Raw genomic sequence first — 17,788 nt, forward strand, 5'->3', positions numbered from 1 at the left:
TTGAGCCCAGGAGTTGGAGGTTGCTGTGAGCTGTAATGCCACGGCACTCTACCCAGGGGGACAGCTTGAGGCTCTGTCTCAAAAAAAAAGAAAATAAGAGCCAGGAAAGCACATGTGGCTGAGACAGATGAAATGACAGGTTGTGAGAATGGGGGTGTAGGCAGGGGCAGTTGCTGTCGGGCTCCTCCGACGGGGTAGGACGGAGTCCTTCAGGTCGGCCTGTACCGTGCTGTCCTCGTGCACGGGAGAGCCAGCACCTTTTCCTTTACTTGGTACTGCTTGGATGACAACTGCATTTTGTTCCCAGTACCCCCATGCCGTGGGAAAGAACACCCTCCTAATTGCTGGGCTCCAGGCCAGAAACAATGCCCGCGTCATCTTCAGTGGCTCCCTCGACTTCTTCAGCGACGCCTTCTTCAACTCAGCAGTGCAGAAGGCCACGCCGGGCTCCCAGAGGTAGCTGCCAGGTGGCCCAGCAACAGTGGTCTGGCTGGTGTGGTCTGTGTATATGGGGAGGAAGGAGGCTTGTAGCTAAAAGTGTTTGTTGGACACTAAGCATCTTCAGGTACTGTCAAATTATTTGAAGACTTGACTTTGTTACTGTATAGCTACTCTTGGCGCTGTCAACTTTTTAAGCTAGTAAAAACTTAGAGACCCCTAATCTCCACCATTCCTTTTAGAAAATGGTGTGTTGTGTAGGTGACCCCCAGAGCAACGCCATCCATATCTTTTCATCTTTCCTGTGTCCCTTCAACCATGGGTCCTGAGGAGCATGGGGCTGTATAGGCAGAACCTTGCTAGTGAGTCCGTCTGGTGGCTGCGAGTGGTCTTGCCCACCAGGCACCACTGGAAAGGAATCAGCTCTGCTGCCCTAGCATCTCCCCTTTCCCTCCCGCAGGTATTCCCAGACAGGCAACTTCGAGCTAGCTGTGGCCCTCTCCCGCTGGGTGTTCAAGGAGGAGGGTGTCCTCCGTGTGGGGCCTGTGTCCCATCATCGGGTGGGCGAGACAGCCCCTCCCAATGCCTACACTGTCACTGACCTAGTGGTAAGAGCTGCTCGGGATGGGAGGGCCTGGAGGGTTTGGCCAAGCTGATAGAGCTCAGCTCAGAAGCATTTATTGAGTACTTTGTGTTCAGCCTAGAGGGCGTAAATAAAGATGTTAACCTCTGCATCCAGGAGTCAGTTTAGGCATAGAGCCTGTGTCAAGTAGAAGAGTGAGATGAGACCTCTTTTGAAGAGGTGTGGGTTTTGCTGTTTGGGGACAGCAGTGGGAGGGACTTTGCTGATTAATTCTGCCCAAGAAGTTGGATTTATAAGAGAAGCTGTGTTTCAGTTAGGTCTTAAGTGCCCATTAGGTGGTTTGGGTCCAGAGTTTGATGGGCAGTGAATACCATGCAAAGGAATCAGGTCTGTGAAGAGGTAGCGATGCTGAGCCAGAGGCATTGACCTTGCTGAGGAGTGTGGGCCATCACTGTGAATTCAGGGCTGAGCGGCAAGGGCTTTTGCAGGTTGTCATGTTCATGGGTGGGAAGTGAGCGTAGCTCTGCCTACAGGTGGTAGTGTCCCTCCAGTCTCCGGCACCTCTGCCTAACCAGCCTTTTATCTCAGGAGTATAGCATCGTGATTGAGCAGCTCTCAAATGGCAGATGGGTCCCCTTTGATGGTGATGACATCCAGCTGGAGTTTGTGCGCATCGATCCTTTTGTGAGGACCTTCTTGAAGAAGAAAGGTAAGGGTAGTTCCTGCAAGACAGCCTGTGCCCCTCATTTCTTCATAGGAGACCCCGCCTGATTATTTGTGTTGGTTCTTCCCCAGGCGGCAAGTACAGTGTTCAGTTCAAGTTGCCCGACGTGTATGGTGTGTTCCAGTTTAAGGTGGATTACAACCGGCTAGGCTACACACACCTGTACTCTTCCACTCAGGTAAGCACGTGTGGCAGCTACTGCTGTCAGCCAGCTGTGCCCTGCTTGGGCTTCCCCGTGGAAGACAGATGACACCTGTGGCGTCTCTGTCTTGTCACAGGTGTCAGTGAGGCCACTCCAGCACACGCAGTATGAGCGCTTCATTCCCTCGGCCTACCCCTACTACGCCAGTGCCTTCTCCATGATGTTGGGGCTTCTCATCTTCAGTGTCGTCTTCTTACACATGAAGGAGAAGGAGAAATCTGACTGAGGGGCCAGAGCCCCGGACTCCTTGCAGCATGGCGGTGGGGGATTTCATTAGAGTTGGTGGTTTGGTTTTGTTTTTTAAAGCCGTGGAAAAATGGTACCGCCCCACCTCCCAGGGAGAGAGAGCACTGAGTTCCATAGGGTGGGGGCAGGGAGTAATTTTCATTTAAGTTCTTCCACCTTGACTTGCTAAGTGGTGTTTTTTCATATGTACAGTCTCATTTCTAAACTAAAGAGAAATGTTCTCAAACTTCATCTGGCTCCTGTCGTGCTTTGCTCATAGTGCTATGTGGTACTAACTGGATACAGAGTTATAAGTGGCTTCTTTGAATTTTGCCCAAGACTGAGCTGTCATTAATATGGAATGGTAGTGCTTCCTAACTGCTCCTGGAGGGGTAAATTGTTGATACACTGAGGGGTGGAGAATCACGGAAATGGGAAATCTAGAATAAACTGCGCTGGACTAAGAGAATTATAGAATTGCTTGGTTGAAAAGAATGTTAACTATATGTGCACCTTTCTTTGGGCAACATCTGTGTTCCTAAAAGAAATGTAAAATTAAATGTGAAATCTCCTTCCCAGTGCTGGTACCCACATGGTCTCATCTTCGGGGTATAGTCAGGAATATCTGACTATCTCTTACAGACAGATATTCAGTTAAAGGCACAGACATATTCTGTGGTTGTAAATTTGCATTTAATTCACAATTCCTGTAAGAAATGCTAGTCAAGCGGGAACTGAACAAGGTCAAACCCTGTACTGTTGATTTCACATGAGTGTCGCTAGATTAATTCAGTAGCTGGAGCAGCTCTGTGGAAATGCTTTCTCAAAAACACGCTGGTCCAGAATGCCCCCTCCCAGGCTTCAGATAGTTTCTACACTGAAACCTGAATATGTTGGCCTGTGCAAATGTCTGCCCAGGTGGCAAATGTGGACTGATGCCACGCTGCCACTTTCAAATGAGCCACAGGCCATTCCTGGTGTTAGGGGTAAAAGTCACAGCCAAGCTCTGCCACTAATAGCCACTCCCTTAGCCTGGATTCTCTGCATAATGGATGCAGGCCTAACTTTCTTCAGCCTAGCCTCACTTAAAGGACCTGCTAAGTCATTGATTTTGCAGAGGACTGTGAGGACAGGGGTTCGAGGGAGGGCTTACTAGTCAGCAGTTACACCTGAGGGTATTTCCTTGCCTGGTACAGAGAATGCATTCCTTTTTCTCTGTACACAGGGATGATCCACATTATTTTTAGCATCGATTTACAAAGAGCCCTCGTGATCAGCATTTTTTTTAGAATTCTGCCATCTGAATTCATCTAGACCAGGGGATGGCAAACTGGCCTATAGGCTGGTCTGGCTGTCCCCTGTCTCTGTATGGCCTGCAAGCTAAAAATGGTTTGTGTATTTTTAGATGGTTGAAAAAAAATAGAAGAGTATTTAGTGACACATGAAAATAAAATTTCAGTGTCCATAAATAAAGCTCTACGGGAACGCAGCCATGCTTGTTCATTTACATATTTAAGGCTACTTTTGTGCTACAATGACAGAATTCAGTGGTTGTAACAACTTAAAGGTATCTACTATCCAACCCTCTAAAGAAAGCTGGCCAATTTCTTCATTTGACAGATAAAAAGCCACACAGGTTATAGGATTTGTCCCACATCACACAGCTAGAGTTAGGAGCTGGTCTGTGAACTCTGACTCACGTTGTCCTTCTCTTTGCCAAACCTGAGGCCTTCTCTGGTTGACCAGCCCTCCATACCGTCCTGTCTCCTGACTCCCACCCTCTTACACCTCAGAGACCCTCAGTGTTCACAGACTATCACAACACAGGTGCTGGTAAGTTCTTTAGTAATTCACCACTCCAGACAGAGCCATCAAGGGGCTGCCCTCCATGAGCAGAGGAGGAGGGCTGCCTGGCAGAGCGCTTCCCACTCTAGGTTGGCTAGAAAGAGCATCTTCATTTTTGTTTCCACACAACTCTTCTCTGTGAGCCTGTCGGCCAACAAAGTAACAGCTGATTGTTGCAGGAGCCAGCCAATCATCCTGTCTAACTTCAGATTCTTCAGGGCTAGAATCTGTTCACCCCAGAGGCTGAGATGAAGCACATTTGCAGCTACTCGGGCAGAAGGTCTCTGCAACAGGAAGGGAAGGGGAAGCCTAGAACATCTGTAACAAGGTCTCAGGCCCACAAGCTGCTTCTAGAGCCTTCCCTTCTCTGGCCTCAGCCCAGTTCTTTCTCCACCCTGTCTCTCCTCCTGATACTCTTCCCTCTGCTGACTCTGTTCATGCTCCAGGCTTTGCCATGTACAAGGGGCAGTCTGCACTGTTGGAATGGCCTTCTCCCGGGTGGAAGGCCCATGTGGCTCTTATGCATAGCTCTGTCTGGTTCCTTGTACAGGGGTGAGGTAAGGTGTCTCATCATTGCATAACTGGTTGTGGTCATTTTTCTAACCTTTACTGAACACTTACTGTTATCAAGATGGCAGGCCACCAAGAGGGAGGTGAGCAGCAAGGGGCAGAATGTGGCTGGGATACAGGTCTGGCTCAGCGCTTTGTGCTCAGCAAGCCACCTGAGCCAGAACTGCCATTCCAATTACAGCTTCAGACAGATCTGCCTTAATACTCCTTTGTGTTAATATTACAATGGTCAGATCTGCTTTCGGGAGATGTTTTCCCATCTCCTGATTAGATCTCAGCTGTTACCACAAACTACATCTCCATTAAACATTTCTCAAAAATGCATCCTTCTTTATGAGTAACTTTTTAAGCAATTAAAAAAGCCAAGAGTTGAACTGCTAGGCCCCTGACTAATGGTTGAGTGGCTAACTACTCTGGTCCTATTGATACTAGAATCTGTTTTGTGTTCTGTATTGATTGAGGAGCTCTGTCTCTGTCACTGTAGTGCTGGCCCAAACCCAACCTTCACTCTGGAATGTGAACTAAGGTCTCTACCCACACAATTTCTGTGACGCCTGGGAACATCTCACCTTGCTGGGCTCTCGCTGGAGCAGTGACTTCACCAGCTGTCTCATGTCTCGAGGAACCGACTCAGGCAGTGCAGGAAGTTGAGCCTCTTGGTAACTGCGGCTTTCAAGGTGGGCCTTGCCTTGGCCATAAAAGGGATTGGCAAGCCCAAAGATTTCGTAGGCGATGGCTCCAACTGCCCAGGCGTCAGCCTTGCTGTAGTCAATCACTGCCCTGGGGCCAGGATGGGCCGTGGACACCTGCTTGGAAAGCAATGGGTGAGATGCCCATGCTGCTGGCATGTCTCACCTTTCACGCTCTTGCATGCCATCTAACTCATGAGCTGATCTGAACTCTGTCCCAAGGAACCCAGAATTTGAATGAGTTGTGGCTCAGACTGCCTAGTTTACGCTGACAGGACTCACATCTGGGAATATTAGGGAAATCCAGAGTAAAGCAAAGTGGCAAGGAAGGAGCCTGTGCCAAAATATGGGTCAGAAAAGGTGGAGGTGTTGAGTAAATAATGAGGTATCAAGTCTTGTTCTCTCATTTAGTGGAAACATGGTGGAAGAGCTGCAGATGGTGATAACTCCCCGCGAGGACTCACCTCAGGAGCCATCAGGCAGCCGTTTCCACCCCGATCCACATACCAGCTGGTGAAGGGCAACTGCAGGCCGATGCTCTCGTCAGCCAGGCAGCAGCCAAAATCTGTGATCACCAGCCAGGGGCAGCCATCTGGGAAGGAGCAGGCAGAGGTGAGCAACCAATTTGCCCTTCTCCTTCCCTCTGAGAGGCCTTGCTATGTCCCTACTGAAGCCCCCAGCAGGACATGGGTTAGCGGGGCTAGCAGGGACTCAGTGTTGGCCCCAGAGGACAGACCAACAAGGCAAGAGAGCTGAACAGGAGGCCTAGGTATGCAAATATGCAGATGCCTCCTGTTAATAAAAGCCTGCAAAGTCCCCAGGCAAAGGACCAGATAAAAGCTTGGCTCAATCTAAATAATTTTCTAGTAACTGGAGCTGTCCCCCAAACCAAGCTAGTGCTTAGGTCAAATGATCTCTTGAGGCCCTCACATGTCAAGAATCTTTGAGTTGAATTTGAAATGCCATATCCAAACCTAAAAAAGAGGTGCATTTGTAAAAGGATTCACGGGATTCCTTTAAAAAGGCAATTCCTGTAGTCATTTAATTGCACATTTTTTTTTTTTTTGGCCAGAGCTGGGTTTGAACCTACCACCTCCAGCATATGAGGCCAGCACCCTACTCCTTTGAGTCACAGGTGTTGCCCGTAATTGCACATTTAATTCTTTTAAATCTTCTAGTTCAAAATGTATCAGATGTGTCTGAATCTCCTTTAAAATATCCCCCCCAGGTAAGTGGCAAGTGGCCTTTCGACTTATACTTGAATGCTTCCAATAATGGGGAACTCATCCTTTTCAGAGGCAGCTAAACTTACATTTGGACAGCTTTCACTGTTTGAAAATTATTTTTTATGAGCTTAAAGTCTACCTCTCTTTTACTTTATTCATGAAAACTCCCAGCACTGAGGTTCTTGTTCTGTAAGTGGACAACAAAAGGAACTTGGGTACTGTCTCTCCACAGAGGACTAAAGCCTCCATTCTGAAGGACAGGTCGCTCATCTCTGTGTACAGAGCTACATAAAGACACAGTGACTTAGAGAGGACATAAAAACCAAAGAGGACCTGAAGGGTCCTAAATACTTCTGACCTACCCCTAATGCTCCCTGGAGAGCTCTGAGGGTCTAGCAAGCACCTACCTGCGTCCAGCTCCACGAGAATGTTGTCAGATTTTAAGTCTCTGTGTGCAATGCCCTGTTGGACCAGATGATCCACTCCTTCCAGTAACTGTAGGGTCATCAAGGTGGCCAGGTGTGGGCTGGGGGTGTTCTCACGAAGGTACTGGCGCAGGGTACAGGGATAGCTGGTAGAGAGGGGAAAGGGTGAAGTTGGCTATCATGCATCAATGACCCCCAGCTCCTTATTCTCCATCAAGTTTAGGCTTTTCCTCTTCCCCTTCCTGGAGCTTTTTCATTTATCTTTTTTTTTTTTTTTTTGTAGCTTTTCTTTCCCCACCCACCCACCATCCTGAAATTAGGAAATAAGAGCTGGGGCTCCTCATGGTCAATTCAAAGTAACCGTGAAAATCTTATTTCCTTAAAACATCCATTATAGCAAAGTTAGGTGGTACAGAGGGTGAGGAAAAGATATTTTTTCTGTTTTTTTTTTTACAGAGTCTCATTTTATTGCCCTCAGTAGAGTGCTGTAGCGTCACAGCTCACAGCAACACCCAACTCCTGGGCTTAGGTGATTCTCTTGCCTCAGCCTTCCGAGTAGCTGGGACTACAGGAACCCACCACAACACCCAGCTATTTTTTTGTTGCAGTTTGGCAGAGGCCAGGTTCGAATCCACCACCCGTGGTAGATGGGGCACAGGTGCTGCCCCAAAAAGATCTTTTTTTGTGTTAAAAACAGGTAAGGCAAGCCATAGAGAAAGGTTAATAGTTAAAATGGACCAAAAATACTGGGTGAAAAGTATGTTCTGAATGAAGGTGAGATTTTATTCTCATAAAAAATTATCTTAATGGGAAAGTGCCTGCCAGGACAGATGTACTCCCTGCATGGCCTTATTCTCCCAAAGGTGGAAGCCCTCAAGGTGCACATGGAGGGTGGGTACCAGCTCCCCTCAGGAGATGAACCAGCTCCAAGTCCTGCCTTGTCCCTGCCACTTACTTCTTCATGACGAGGAACAGTGTCCGGCCATGGCCCAGACCTTCTGGGTGGAGACGTGGAGGCAGCACATCAGGGTAGTCGACCAGGGCCCCTGGCAGCAGCGGCACAGATGAGGTGAAGGCGCGGAGAACCCGGATGATGTTGGGGTGAGGGGCCAACTGCTTGGGACCTCCCTTGGGTTTTCTATTCAGCCAAGTGGGACAAATATGAGGTCAGTATCAGATATAATAGCTGGAAAGATAATCATCTCAGGCCACAAAAAACAATAGTATTTATTTGTTCACTTATCTATCAGGTATTTGTCATGTGCTATGTGCCAGGTCCTGGTGTTGGGGAACGTATTTGATGACCACCCCCTCCAAATCCATCTTTCAATCTGTCTGCTCATCCATCCATCCCATGTGGCAGAACATAAGAATGAAGAAGCCCTGAGATCAGAGGGCCTGGGTTTGAATTCAAGGTCTGCTGCTGTGAGTCCTTGGCTAAGTTACAGTAGTTCCCCTTAATCTGCAGATTTCCTTTCCATGGTTTCAGTTACCCATGGCCTAAAAATAGGTGAATGAAGTACAGTAAGACACACACACACACACACATATTTTTTTTGGAGACGAGGTCTCTCTATGTGACGCAGGCTGGTCTCGAACTCCTGTGCTCAAGCAAATCTGCCTCAGCCTTCTGAGTAGCTGGGACTACAGGAATGTGCCACTGTGCCTGGCTTAAGATACTGTGAGAGAGAGGACATATTCATCTAACTCTTATTACAGTGTACAGTTATAACTGTTCTATTTTATTATTAGTTATTGCTATTAATCTTTTACTATGCCTAATGTATAAACTAAACATTCTTACAGATATATATGAATAGGAAAAAAGTAGCACATTGAGGGTTAAATTATCTGTGGTTCCAGGCATCCACTGGGGGGCCTGTACCACATTCCCTTCGGGATTACGAGGAGACTACTGTATTTTCTGGGTTCAGTCTCAAGTACAAAAGGGGACTAAGGTAGCAACAAGCTGCATAAGGTTGATAATATAAATGTACCCAGAACCATGTTTAGCACAGAGCAAGCTCTCAGCGAACATTAGCTGTTGCTATGATTCATTCAGCCAATGTTTACTGTTTTTACACTGAGTACCAGACCTTGAATCATAATGGTGTGCTGTGAAGCTATGGCAGAGAACAAGGCAGAGTCCCTATCCTCATGGGTTTGTAATCAAATAGGACAGAGGTACATTCATTGAATAATTACTTTAGCTCCCTAATAGCAAGGACCATGCCTGAATTTTCTCCATGATTCCAGCTTCTAGAGTAATAGTTAGCATGGAATATAAGCTTAATGAATCTTTGTTGAGTGAATGGACCCAGATGTAGTTAGCAGTGGTGGTATCTCTTTTTGGAGCCCCCATCCCGGCCCTGCTGAGTCACAGCAGCTGTATTTGGGATGGTTGGCTCTGACAGCCCAGCTCAACCAGAGCTGACTGGAGCAAGGGTGGTCACTACCTCAAGGGTAATGAGCCTACAGACACATCTGCAATCTGGATGGTTGGAGTAAAAAGGGAAGGGAAGAGAGGGAGATTCTCTCTCTGGGAGTGTGAGTGAAGAGCCTGCCAGTCAGCAGCGGAACTGAAGGTGAAAAGATGCTGAGAGACAGACTGGGCCACGGGAGGCGAAGGGGGAGCAGGCAGCAGACAGGAGGACAGCAGGACAGTGATATGGGGAACAAATAAGGCTGCTGACGGTGCAGCAAAGGGAATGGAGCAGAGGCAATGCTGAGAGAGCAGGACACCGGCCCTGTCCCCAGAGCTGCCATGGTCCGACCTTTGCGGGCCTAGTCCATATGTGTCCTTGTACTCTCCTTGTCTTGAGTCCACCTGAGTGGGTCCCTGTCCTACGTGATCAAAGGAGTCATAGCATTGTTTCCATACCTGGGTCACTGGACCAACTAAGATTGTAGCACAGGCTGTCAAGGCCCCAAAAGGTGTCCTGGGAGCCAAGAGGCACAGTATGTGGCTGCACTGAGGAGAAATGTGAGGTCAGGGGGTGTTTAGACCAAGACCTAAAACGTGCAGGGAGGGCGACCCAAGTATAGCAACTGCATGTTGGGAGATGGCCATGGCTGAGCCTGGTGCATTTGGGGAGGGTGGCATGGATGCATGGTGGGGTGTAGGTGCCAATGGGAAAGGATGAGAAATGAGGGGGAGAAGCAGGTCACAAAAGGCCCTAGAAGGCACCCAGAGTGCTCTCAGGGAAGAGTTTCTCCTGAGAAACATCAGCACTTGAGGGAGTGTACCCCTGCCACTTCCATCCAGTGATTCGACTGACATTTATCAAGCTGTGGGGAACAGAGCTAACAAACATGCACAGGACAGCTGGACAAAGGTGTGTATGACTCAAGACCAGATAGTGAGGTACGGTGGCACATGCCTGTAACCCCAGCACTCTGGGAGGTCAAAGAGGGTGGATCGCTTGAGCTCAGATGTTCAAGACTAGCCTGGGCAAGACCAAGACCCATCCCTAAAAATAGCTGTGTATAAGGCTGAGGCAAGAAGATTATTTGAGCCCAGGAGTTTGAGGTTGCTGTGAGCTATGATGCCACAGCACTCTACTGAGGACAACAAAGTGAGACTTTGTCTCAAAAAAAGAAAAAAAAAGACCAGATAGTGAGCAATGCTATGAAAACAACTAAAGCAGGGCAAAGGATCAGAGTGACAAGGATTATATCAGATGGGATTGGGTAGGTGACATCACAGTGCTCCTAGCTATATGACCCTAACAGCAGGCTGACACACCACAGAAGGAGCCCCTGGAGGGTAAGGCTGGCCCCAAAGCAGCTGGCATTCAGGTGTTCGCTTTTCTCTACATAGGGCTAAGGAGAATAAGATGGCGGTAGGAAGCCCACCTGAGCAGCGGCTGCCATTGGCCTGCAGGGACTCTCAGTCATGCTGGAGCCTTCCAACCCCTGGAAATGCCCTTAAGTTCCTACTTCTGTCTTCCTGCTTCTGACAGAACTAAGATGTATAAATCAGTCCTCTAGTGAATCACCAGAAATGCAGCAGTCTCATCTCTTCCTGGTGGGGTACCAATATCACGGTGAGCACAAGCCAGAGCATCCATGTTCTCTTCTCTTCCTGTGGGAGGGGCCTTACTAAGCTGCAGTGTTGCTGCTGTCCACCTGTGCGTCCCTCTGCTGAGAACACACCTTTCCCTGCTTATTTGCCTGGGTAATGCTATTTATCCTTCAAAAGGTAACACAAAACGCTCCCGTGAGAAGCCTGAGTGGGGCTCCTTTGGCACCTGAGCATACTCTACTCTAGCACTTAGAACAGAGTGGGCCCTCTGCTCCTGGCTTGCTGGGCTCTGCTGCCACATAGAGAGCTCCCAGGGAGCAAACCACCTCTTTTTTCCCCTTAAATCTCTTGGCACTATGTAGTGTACTGAAACTGCTAGTGGAATGGGTGTTCCCTCCTGGGGGACAGAGTTCGGTTTGTACTGACACGTGGTGCTCCACCTGTGTAATGCTTAGGAGGAGTCTGAGAACTCCCATCAATTTTCTGGTATTCTGAATTGGGAGTTTGGGGATGGCCTTCCTTTCCCCTCCTCCAGTGTGAGTCACCCTCATGCATCATCATTAGGGGTCAGATGATCTGCAATCTTTCCCAACCTAAATTATCCACTAACTGAAAATCCACCATTAATGACGTTGTTCAGTAAGTGTTTATTACCTACTGTGTCCTGTCAGACATTGTGCTGAGTGCTGGGGACACAAATGATGATTTGCTCTCAAAGACCTCACAGAAGGGGGCACTTACCTATCCGTAACTGCGCCATACTCCCCGGCCAAGGCCACTCGGCTAGCTGGGACTAGCTCCTGGCTCATTGTGCTGAAGATGGCTTCGCTAGAAGAGCCCGCCTGGAACACATCCACAAAGAACCCAGGTTACACAGACCTGAGTGGAATGGCAAGTTCCAAGTCCTGCCTGTAATGTGAACCAGGACAGCTACTGCCTAGAATGAGCTCTGACCTTTGAGATAAGATGACCTTTTTCACTCCAGTGGCAAGCCAAAAGATGTAGAAGTGCCATCTCTGCCAACTCAAAGGACACTTCCCATACCTGAAACTCTTGGCAGCTTTGCCCAGGGCAGGAGGAGACACCAAGGCAATCAGGACAGGGGACGCTTCTTCCTGCCTTCAATGCATCTGGTCCCCACAGGCTTGAAACTGACTGAGTCACTAAGACTCCCATCAGCAGATAGGCCAGAACCTGACAACTCCACCCTAGAAAGTTGTGCTGAATCACAGGACAGCCTTTTCCAGCCCCCCAAATAAACAAACAAAAACCAGTGAAGGGGGAAAGAACCTTATTTTCCTCATTTTAATATGAACGGCTCTCAGCATCTATGAAACCTGTTAAGATCCTATAAGGATCAATCATCTTTTAGCTTTTGTGAATGCAACAGCTGTCATGTCTCAACCAGGCCAGGTGTTTTTTAGAGACAGGGTCTCACTTTGTTACCCTTGGTAGAGGGCTGTGGTGTCATAACTCACAGCAACCTCAAACTCTTGGGCTCAAGAGATCCTTGCCTCACCCTCCTGAGTAGCTGGGACTACAGGTGCTCACCACATGCCTGGCTAATTTTAGAGATGGGGTCTTGCTTTTGCTAAGGCTAGTCTTAAACTCCTGAGCTCAGGCAATCCATCTACCTCGGCCTCCCAGAGTGCTAAGATTATAGGCATGAGCCACCGCACCTGGCCTCAGGTTTTAAAATTTTTTATAGAGATGGGATCTTGCTGTGTTGCCCAGAATAGTCTCAAACTTCTGGCCTCAAGCAATCCTTCCACCTTGGCCTCCCAAAGTGCTGGGATTGCAGGTGTGAGCCACTGCACTCAGCCTCCAGTGTAAGTTCTGATGCTAAGACTGGATGTTTCACAAAGAACTTGGCCACTTCTTAAGTTATTAAACCAGCTTGGAGTATAATAGTCTAATAACCTTCACTCCCCAAATCAAAATAAGAAACTGTATTTTCTTGTATCAGGCATGAACTGCTGGGCTGTTTTTATCTCACCTTTGGGTGGGTGCATTAAGACAGAACATCAGGTCTTAATGAATTTTCTTTCTTTCTTTTTTTTTTTTAAGACAGAGTTCACTATGTTGCCCTCAGTAGAGTGCACAGCTCACAGCAACCTCAAACTCTTGGGTTCAAGCGATTCTCTTGCCTCAGCCTCCCAAGTAGCTGGGACTACAGGCACCCATCACAACGTCTGGCTATTTTTCTGTTGCAGTTGTCATTGTTGCTTAGCTGGCCCAGAACCTACCAGTTTCAGTGTATGTGGCTGGCATTGCAACCGCTGTGCTATGGGCACCAAGCCTTAATGAATTTTCTGAACCCATCTAGTAATGGCAAGGTAAAGAAATTACTCTAAATAGATAGAAATCTTTGTTTGGGGGAGGAATACTCTTCAGGTTCCCAAAGCCTTGAGTCATTCTAAGAATTGAGAACAGGAAGTTAACAAGCAAGGCTTTGATCTGGGGGTGTGCATGAAGGGTGAGTGGAAAGGAAAGGAGTGTGGCTCCTCTTCTCTGGCCAGGAAAGCCACAGAGAGGAGGGATGCTGTAAGGGCAGAGCCGAAATGAACTCACTTCTCTGGTAGAGTCAGCATTGCCTAGGAGTCTGTTGGAAAGGCAGACTCTCAGGCCTCATCTCTGACCTGCTGAATCTGCGGCTGCCTTTGAAGCTGATCCCCAAGTGATGTGTGGGCATATAACAATTTGAGACATTCTGCTTTAGATTTTTGAATAAGAGGGGCAGAAAGCCTAGTTTTATAGGCAACTTTCCCATGGAGAGTGTGTCTTTTCCTATCTACTTCCTGGAAAGAGTCTCTGTCAGCTCTACTAAGCTAGGCATTTTGAGAACCGCCTACTGTAAGAATGAAAGGTCCCATCCTTACCGAGATGTTCCACATCATCTTGATGGCTAAGGGGAAGGCAGGGGCCCCTGCAGCTTGAGTCTCCTTTCTTCCTTGTGGGATGATACCTGGTTCTTTCCCTGGAAGAAGCTCCAAGGTCTTTGCCATCTCCTGGTTCTGGGGCAATGCAGGCATGGTGGCTTCATACACAGCAGCACTGCAGCCCTTGCCAATGGATTGCCCTATAAGATACTCCTCCAGCTGGAAGCCCTGCCAGCGTCTAGTATCCAATGGGTTAGGCACCAGCTTGTTTTTCTGGGTAAAAATCTCCTGTAAGGAAAAAAGAATGTGCTGTGAGCTGGGGAGCCCATGAAGGCCCTGAAACATGGGAAGAGGGGAGAGGCATGGTCCTCACTGGCAAGACCAAAGACCAATGAAACACAAGCTAACTGGGTTTCACTGCTCATCCTGAGGTCAGGCCACCCTACCTTTCCCATTATTCAGAATAATTTCTCTCAAACTCTGTTGCTTTGCTGTGATCACAGCACTGTAGCTAAGAGCTCAGTGACCTGAGTTCTGCAGCCAGCACACACTCCTTTGCTGCCTTCACTCTCCAGCACAACTCTGGAGGCATCTGATCGTGGAGACTGCTCTTTCTGCAAAGATCTCAGGTGGTAACTACTAGAAGCATGTGATCAACAATGACCTCAGGGGTTTTCAGGCAAGGTGGGTAAGGTGGGGAGTCTCCCAGAGAGTCACTAAGTCCTATCTTCCTGCCTCTGCCTCTGAAGGGCCTGTTCTATTTAGGAAGGACATGAACATAGACTTTGGACAGGGAAAGAGGGAGGGCAGGTGCCATGCACTGTGTTGCACTATACTGGGAAAAAAGCCATGTGCCCAAAATCTGGGTACCCCCCACTTCAGGTAGTGGTGAAATCATGTCTCCAGTCACCCAGGCTCTGTCTTCCCCCTCCAGTGGTCTGATCTGCTACCTCCTCCTTTCCAACTCCATGGCTTGTCACCCAGGAGCACAGCACAGCATACCTCCCTTGGCAGCAGCCTACTGGGCACTGTCCCTAGACTCCCCCACTCTCTCACCGTCCCTTTACTGCTTCTGAACCACATTAAACCACAATGCTTTCATGTGTCACTCTGCTGTCCACAACACTGCCCAGGAGGCTACTCGATGCCTTGTCCTGGTGCTTTGTTAGGTTGGTCTGGGTGCTGAGTGTGTTTATCCTCAGGACACCTGTCTGAACCGCTGCTCACCCGCCTTCCCCAAGGTCCTGCTCTGCTGCTCCTCCCCACTCATGCATTGAGATGACTCCAGCTCCTCCTTCCTCTGGAACCAGCCCTGCTAACCCAGCCCCAACAAGTCTCCTTCTGGAGGATTCCTAAAGCATTTAATATCTATAAGCAAATATACTTTGTAATAGAATTTTGAACTTCTTTAAAAAATGAAAGCCTATCTCTCCTGGTCAATTAGTTTATAAACTCCATGATGCAGAAATAGTATTTTACAGAGTAATACCATGTAAACCATAGTTTCCCAGGGGGGAGGGGATATATATATATATATATATTTACTTTGGCATCTCACTCTGTTGCCCAGGCTAAAGTACAGTGGCATGACCTCAGCCCATTGAAGCCTTGCTTGAACTCCTGGCTTCAGGTGATCCTCCTGCTTCAGCCTCCCAAAATGCTAAGAATATATACATGAGCCAGAATGAGTGTTTCTTTTTTAACTTTTTATTTTGAAATAGCCACAGACTCACAGGAGTTGCAAAAAAATAATACATGGTGTCCTCTATACTCTTCATCCAAAGTTCCCCCAAAGGTACAGTATCAAAACAGCAAAGTGGCATTGGTACACTGTTAGCTCTAGACCCTCCTCAGTTGTCATTATGTTTTTAAACCTGCATTCATTTGTGTGTGTGTAGTCCAATGCAATTTTAGCCCATGTGCAGATTTGTGTAATCACCACAATCAAGATACAGAATGTTCCACTGCTGAATGCTATAATTTGGATGTTTGCTCCCCCAAATTGCATGTTGAAATTTGATCTCTAGTGTTGGAGGTGGGGCCTAGTAGGGAGTGTTTGGGTCATGGAGGCAAATCCTTCATGAATGGTTTGGTGGCACCCTGACAGTGATGAGAGTGTGAATGGTAAGCTTAGGAGGGTCAATTGCCCCAGTTAAAAAAAAAAAAAACAAACAACTTTTAAATTTTAAACAGAACTTGATAAATTTCCCATCTTTGCTTTCTGCCAGTTAAGCTGTGGCAAATGACAAGGGCAGAGGCTGGGGATTAGGCCAGAAGTCACCTGTCACCCCAAACTGGACAGAGCTCAAACAATGGTGACAAGGAACAAGAACTGGGCTGGAAACCAGGAAACCTGGGAGACACTGCTTGGTGCTAACAGCTGTGTCCTTGAGCAAATCACTTCACCTCCCACCACCTTAGCCCTAACTTATAAAACACAGGACCTGTAGTAAGTGGTCAAACCCCAGGAAAAAGAGTGACCTTGGCTAGGCATGTGATGTAATCACAGGTCTGTAATCTTAGAGCTTTGGAAAGTGCTCCACTTTGGGATAGGAGCATCACTTGAGGCCAGGAGTTTGAGACCAGCCTGGGGAATACAGTAAAAACCCATTTCTACAGCTGTGTTTTTTTTTTTTAAAGACTGGCCTCCTGGAAGAAGTAATTCTACCAGGAAACAGGCTTTAGACGTGAACTTCAACACTGGCTCTTCCTTGAGTCTCCAGCCTGACAGTCGACCCCACAGATTTTATACCTGCCGGTTTCCATAGTGAGCCAAGTCCTTAGAATAAATCTCTTTCTCTAGACACATCTTATTCTGTTTGGAGAACCCCAACTAATATGACTTTGGTGGAGCAAAAACAGAAGTCTCTGTACTACTTTAAGCATTAAAAATGCCTGAGAACGCCTACGTATCCAGTCACTGGGGGTGACTATACACAGGTTAACTAAAATGTAAGATTGGATGTTTTTTCTTGCTAGTCATAGTTTTTACTGTGATCTCTGCTATTTTACTGACTCGTCGTTTGGCTAAACTGCAGAGGCAAGCTGGCTCAGTGGTTAAGAGCACAGGTTTCGGAGAGTCAGAATTTGCACACTGTCCTTTACCACCTGTGTGACTTCCAGCACGTCGCTTCACCTCTCAGAGGTCGCTTCTTCCTCCATACATAGGGGATGACAACTACCTCAAGGGATAGGAGTATAACGATTTTGTTGTTAAATTTTAGAAAATTTCCACAAAGCCATTTGCTAGGAAATATCTGGAACTATAATTAGCAACGTATCTTCTGATCTAAAACATGCTATTTGAGGAAGGGAAACCATAAAACAAATGCGACGTGCTGGATTTATATCAGATTACCAGTCACCGTGAAATAAACGAACCACAACAGACCTTAACCCTCGCCCCGCCCCACGCAGACGAAGCCCCGCCCCCAGACCCGGCTCAGGACCCGCCCCATTCAGCCCCGCCCTGCCCGCGGCGGGGCCCAGCGACGGTCTCCGCTTACCTGGATCTCCTGACAGGCCGAGGCCGCCCGCCGGCCCTCCGCTTGCTTCTCCTCGATGAGGCCCAGCCCCAGCCCAAAGGCCAGAAAGACGGCCCGGCCGCACGGGCCCGCGCCGCCCCGGGCCCGCATCACGAACTGCCGCTGCAGCCGTGCCGCCAGTCCTGCCACCGACTGGCGAAAGAAGCGGTAGCGGTCGGGGAGCCCGAGCCCGACTCTGCGCGGCTCCGCGCCGGGACCTACGGCCCAGCCCGGGCGCTCTCCGCGGCCCCAGCCCGCCGCTGGGCCAGGCCGCCCCCAGCCGTAGACCGGGCCAGGCTTGGCCGTGAGGCGCAGCAGCAGCGCCCGACCCAGCTGCAGGCCCCGGCCCAGCGCCTGCCGCACCGCCATGGTGGCGCCGCGGCCGCCACTAGCGTCCCATACGCCGGTGAAAACAAACTTCGGGGGCGATGTCT

General features: G+C 48.5%; 2 protein-coding genes across 3 annotated transcripts in view; one reads left to right on the plus strand and one right to left on the minus strand.

The window, feature by feature from the left end:
* The window catches only part of DDOST (dolichyl-diphosphooligosaccharide--protein glycosyltransferase non-catalytic subunit), an 8,194-nt gene extending 5,770 nt beyond the window's left edge, over nt 1–2,424 (plus strand). The window contains exons 7-11 of the mRNA XM_003783828.3: nt 308–456; nt 899–1,046; nt 1,610–1,730; nt 1,817–1,923; nt 2,024–2,424. Of these exons, the coding sequence (XP_003783876.1) occupies nt 308–456; nt 899–1,046; nt 1,610–1,730; nt 1,817–1,923; nt 2,024–2,173 (675 nt within the window). The 3' untranslated portion in view covers nt 2,174–2,424. The remainder of the gene's footprint in view (nt 1–307; nt 457–898; nt 1,047–1,609; nt 1,731–1,816; nt 1,924–2,023) is intronic.
* Nucleotides 2,425–2,846: 422 nt separating this feature from the next.
* Nucleotides 2,847–17,788, minus strand: PINK1 (PTEN induced putative kinase 1). 2 transcript variants are annotated; one of them, XM_023509722.1, is made up of 8 exons: nt 17,337–17,748; nt 13,831–14,118; nt 11,693–11,793; nt 7,883–8,065; nt 6,910–7,073; nt 5,741–5,868; nt 5,157–5,396; nt 2,847–4,301 (listed from the first exon to the last, which is right to left on the minus strand). In XM_023509722.1, the coding sequence occupies exons 1-8, from the start codon at nt 17,721–17,723 to the stop codon at nt 4,044–4,046; spliced, it is 1,749 nt and encodes a 582-aa protein (XP_023365490.1). In that variant the 5' UTR covers nt 17,724–17,748; the 3' UTR covers nt 2,847–4,043. The 2 variants fall into 2 exon arrangements, with proteins under 2 accessions (XP_023365490.1, XP_003783878.1); XM_003783830.3 differs by having other exon boundaries at nt 4,001–4,301; nt 5,157–5,393; nt 17,337–17,788.

This window comes from Otolemur garnettii, unplaced genomic scaffold (genome assembly GCF_000181295.1).
Source record: "Otolemur garnettii isolate 467f Iridium unplaced genomic scaffold, OtoGar3 scaffold00009, whole genome shotgun sequence".
NCBI classification, from domain to species: Eukaryota; Metazoa; Chordata; class Mammalia; order Primates; family Galagidae; genus Otolemur; species Otolemur garnettii.